The following is a 4,666-nucleotide window of genomic DNA, read 5'->3' as shown; positions in this document are numbered from 1 at the left end:
TTGGAGACAGCGATGGGGACGGCGTCAGCCACCAGAGAGCCACCATTGCCCCTTGAGAGAACAGGAGCGGGAGTCCTCAGCTCCCCGCCAACCTCCCACGTGAGACCACTGGCATCAGGAGAAGGGGACACACACCATGGGTCCCCGGGATGGAAAGACCTGACTTGGCCTCACCTTGCCCCCAAGCAGCAGAGTAACCCCCTTACCTGTCCTGCCGATGCCAGCACTGCAGTGCACCACCATGGGGGGTCCCCCGGGGTGACCCCTAAAGCGGGGTCCCAGGGCGCTGACTGCCACCCGCTGCTGCTGCTTCACGGCCCCCAAGAAGTCAATGAGGGTGGCGGCAGAGGAGGGGACGCCATAGTCCGGCCAGCTCAGGTACTGGAAATGGGACACCAGCCGCCGCTCCCTGGTCTGGGGGGAAGCAGGGGGGTTAGACCCTCTCCCCACGGTCACAGAGGTCCTCTGGCACCCCTGGGCCATTGCCTGCGGCCACGCACCTCCGAGCTGTGGATCTCCAGGATGGTTTTCTTGTAATGGTTCAGGTTCTCCACGCCCAGGTTGGTGATGGTCAGGGCCCCGAAGCAGACCTGGAAATCCTTCTCCAAGGGCCAGTACTGGCCACACTTTCTCCTGCCTCCCTCTTCCAGCCTGAGAGTGGAAGGACAAGCTGGTGATGTCCTCCTCGCCTTGCTAGGGACAAGCTCCATGCCCACCAGCCCCTCGGGGCCTCCACGGGGACCCAACAGTCCCACTCCAAAGGAGTGTCCCTACCCTGTGGGGCCCCAACACTTTGCAAAGAACAGGGCTTTGCCCTGCCCCGGGCACTCACCGCGTCGTCATCACGATCACCAGGACGTTTTGCTCCCACACCATGCGCCAGAAGTCACTGTAGGTGTTCTCCAAAGGCCCTGGGGGAACCAAAACCTGATGGCTTTGGGCAAGCCCCTTCACACTCCTCACCCTGGGGAGCTGCAGCCCCTTCCCATGAGGGCCAACCCCAGCGTGGACCCCAGCTGCCACCAGTTTGTCGCCTCCCAGCACCAAGTCCCTATGGCTGAGCACTGTTACCCCCCTTCTCTGTCCCCCACCGCTTTATCTCCGGGCTGACAAAATCCTCCCCAGGGGCTGGGGGCCATACCCTGCGTCCCGATATAAGCGTTCCTCTGCTTGTAGCCATCCATGAAGCTCGCGTTGATGTAGTCGGTCAGCTGGGCAGGGAGGGAAGAAAAAAAACAGGCGGAGCATGAGCCTCTGAGACCCCGCAGCGGCTCTGGGCAGGACCCTGGGTTCCCAGCCAGGCGGGCTCACCTCCAGGCGGCTGTAGGGCTTGGTCAGCTTGACACGGGTCTGGTCCAGGCAGGGCACATCCCCGTACCGGTTCTTCTCCTGGTTGCAGGGTGCCCTGGGAGGTGGGGGAGAGGGAAGCAGGGATGTTTTCCAGGGAGGAAGGAAAAGGCAGCATCTCTCCCTGTGCACAAGTCTCCTGTAGCCTGGGCTCTGCTGCCATCACCTGGCCAAAGCCTCAGGAAGAGGAGAACCGGCCAGGTCCCGGTCCCTGCTGTCCTGTCCCTTCCAGTGTCCCCCTCCTCCCTACCCCTGGGGGCTGCAGGAGCCGCAAAGGGGGCTCGCAGCATCCCTAGGCTGGGGGTCTCCAGTGCCAACCCAAAGAGGACACCGCCGAGCAGCAGAAGCACGAGGAGTGGGACACCCAGCTTTTTTGGTGTGAAAGGGGACCCCCACACTGGCCCGCACTCCACTCCTTACCCCCCTGACTCACAAAGAGCAGACGAAGGTGCCAGCTGGGCTCCTGCGCCGAATATCTTCGTACTCCTCATAGATGCCCCGCTTCTGCTTGTGGCTGACGTGCTCCAGCAGCTCCTGGAGGGTGAGGGACTTGGGCCCGGGGACGTGGATGGAGCCGTTATCTTTGGGGGCCACCAGCGGCACCAGGATGAGCTCGTCCAGAGGGTCGGGGTGCCCGTTTTGCTGGGGCAGGAACCGGCAGTTCCAGCTCAGAGGGTCCAGTTTGAGGGACCCCCCCAGGTACTCGGGGAGGCATTCCCGGGGCAGGTGCTCCTTCAGCTCCGACATCTTCACCATCTGCACCTGTGAGAGGAAAAGAAGGGGCAAGGGTGACTCCCAAAAGGATGGAGAGGATGGGTAAAGTCCAGCCTAGGGAGACGTCAGGCTGGAAATGGGCTTCACCAGCAGAAGAGATTTTCTGGGGCTTCTTTTGGCCAGATTTGGGCTCAGCAGAAGGAGGTGAGGGGCACACGATGCTTACACTGCCCCATCCCGAAGGGAAAACAGCCTCAGCTCCCCCTGCCGAGGGTCCCGCACTGGGGGGCACCCACGCTCACCCGCTCCCGCAGCTTCTCCTTCAGCAGCAGGCTGATGATGGAGTAGGGCACGCGAAACCACATGGGCGCTCCCACGATGAAAACCTTCTTCAGCCGAGCCGGGAAGGCGCCCTGCGGGCAGGAAGAGGTCAGACCCAGCCCCTCTCTGGGCTGGGACACATCCTAGCTGAGGTGACAACCGCCAAAAGGGACCCCAAGGTGGCAACGGCGCACCCGAAGCGTGCCTCGCAGCCCATGGCCTCGCTTGTTCTAATGCTCTGATGCACAAATGATTTCCTTGGAATTAGGTAGGCAGAAGGCTTGGCTCCGCAGGGGACTGGTGAAGCCTGGGAGCTGGGATTTAAGTGGAGAACACACCCCGGCCAATATTTACTGTTATTTCTTTTGGTGGTTTTTTTTTTTTCCGGAGAAGGGAGGAGGCATGAAATGCCAGCACGATTAAAAAACAATTTGCATCTGTTTTCCCAAAAGCGCTGCCAGCAGCTGCGAGAGGAATCCGGCACGGGGACAGCTGATCCCATCCCACCCGCAGGCCACCGCAGCCTCCCCGAGCTCCTGCGGGGCTGGAACCGGTGCTCTACAGCAGCTTCTGGTGTGAGAATTTATGCCAAAACCACAGGATTTTACGTATGACCCCAGCCAGCGAGTCGTCTCTGGCCATTACCTTCAGCAGGTTGAGGATCTTCTTGCTGAGGTCCAGCTCGAAGTTGGTGTACTGCGAGCCCGCCATGTCGTAGATGAACACCAGCCCATTCCTCTGGGTTTCAAAGCTGAGAGAGGGGGAAGAAAAAACGTCAACCCCGCAACACCCAACTGCTTGGCTCCTTCATCGGCAGCTCTGCCCCACACCACCTCATCTTTGGCTTGTTGATCCCAGAAACACCCCTGCAAAGGCCTCACAGACCTGAAGCTCACTTCTGCTGCTCCACCATCTCTTCCTACAACCCTCATTTAAGCCTGGCTCGTGTCTTAAGCCTGGCTCAGCTGCTTCGCCCGTGACAGCTAAGTTCAAAACCAGCAAAGCCTTTTGGAGGGATTTCACCAACCCCTCAGCACACAACAGCATCTCCCCTCACCCTGGGGAGGGAAGAGGCTCCCTGGGGAGCTGCTGCTGTCAGATGGGGTCCTCACCTCTCCACGGCTCGGTCCAGCAGGTAGAAGAGGGCCTGGAGCACCACGTGCTGCACACTCTTGCTGGGGTGGTGCAGCTTGGCTGTGAAGAGGGCGATGGAGGCTCCTGAGGGGTCCCGCACGCTCTGGTGAGGAAACAAGGTCAGGCTCCCCCGCCACGCAAGGATGCCGGGACAAGCTGTCCGGTTTGGGTAACCTGGGGGACCACCCCCACCTACCAGGATGGTGAACTTGCCACTGAGCAGCTCCGAGCGCAGCGGCTCCTCGTGCGGCTTCAGCTTCACAATGCCCTCCTTCAGCCGTGTCTCCTGCAGGCAGGGAGCCGGGGTGACGGCCAGCACGGGCACCCCAATCCTCCACCTCCCATCATGGCCCCATGGGGCACCCAGACCCTCCCCAGGGGAAGCCCCAGTAGAGAAACCTCCGCTCCACTGCCTCATTTTCCCCACACCCCAACTCCCAGCATGAGGAAAAGCAGCTGTGCCAAACAAGCAAGGGAAAGGTATATAAGTGTATATATCCTTTAGATGGGGGGATGCTCTGTGGGCAGCCAGCAGAGTACCCTGCAAGGGGAGGATGTGGGTCAGCGAGATCTCCATGGTGACATGGATAGAAAAAAAGGATTTTCCAGCTGGATAAAACCCGTATGAGAGGGGTGAGGAAGAAAAGAAAGCACAGGGAGGGTTTTTCTCGGGATCAGAGCTCTCACAGAGTAGGAAGCCCTCAGCAGGGGGGACCCGGTCGCACTCACTTACCCGATAGGAGTGAAAGAGCTCAATGGCCCGCAGGACATCAAACTTGCGGGCCATGAGGAACTTGACGGCCACATTCCAGGAGAGCGGGGACACATTGTACTGGCCCGTCCACTTGTTGATCTCCTCCAAGAACTGTTTTGTCGCCTGCGGGAGAGATGAGGCGTGTGTGGTGAGATGGGAGGAGGGGCACCCAAAGCAGCTTCAATGCGCTACAGGACATGGACCAGCGTGCCCAGTAAGGCCAGTTTCAGGTGGCCACAGAAGACCAGGCAAGAAGGGTTTGGTCACAAGAGCAGAGGACGGCGATGACAGCGTGAAGAGGAGGAGGAGGAGGAGGAGGGAGGGTGGGCGCCGAAGCATGGAGTGCAGGAAGGTGGAGGTGTTGGATGTCACAGCAGCGTTACCGGGAGCCATTCA

At 60.2% G+C, this 4,666-nt stretch overlaps 1 protein-coding gene across 1 annotated transcript; it reads right to left on the bottom strand.

Annotated features, from left to right (window-relative positions):
* Positions 1-206: 206 nt before the first annotated feature.
* PTPN9 (protein tyrosine phosphatase, non-receptor type 9) lies at positions 207-4,393 on the bottom strand (the record flags this gene model as incomplete). Its single annotated transcript, XM_010187533.1, has 11 exons — positions 207-414; positions 501-651; positions 833-911; positions 1,142-1,211; positions 1,312-1,405; positions 1,781-2,109; positions 2,364-2,474; positions 3,028-3,133; positions 3,495-3,619; positions 3,713-3,802; positions 4,250-4,393. Coding segments are annotated over 11 exons (1,507 nt in total), but the record flags the coding sequence as incomplete, so codon positions are not given.
* Positions 4,394-4,666: the final 273 nt, after the last annotated feature.

This window comes from Mesitornis unicolor, unplaced genomic scaffold (assembly GCF_000695765.1).
Source record: "Mesitornis unicolor isolate BGI_N332 unplaced genomic scaffold, ASM69576v1 scaffold39256, whole genome shotgun sequence".
Classification (NCBI taxonomy): Eukaryota; Metazoa; Chordata; class Aves; order Mesitornithiformes; family Mesitornithidae; genus Mesitornis; species Mesitornis unicolor.
This window is presented reverse-complemented; position numbering and strand designations above follow the sequence as displayed.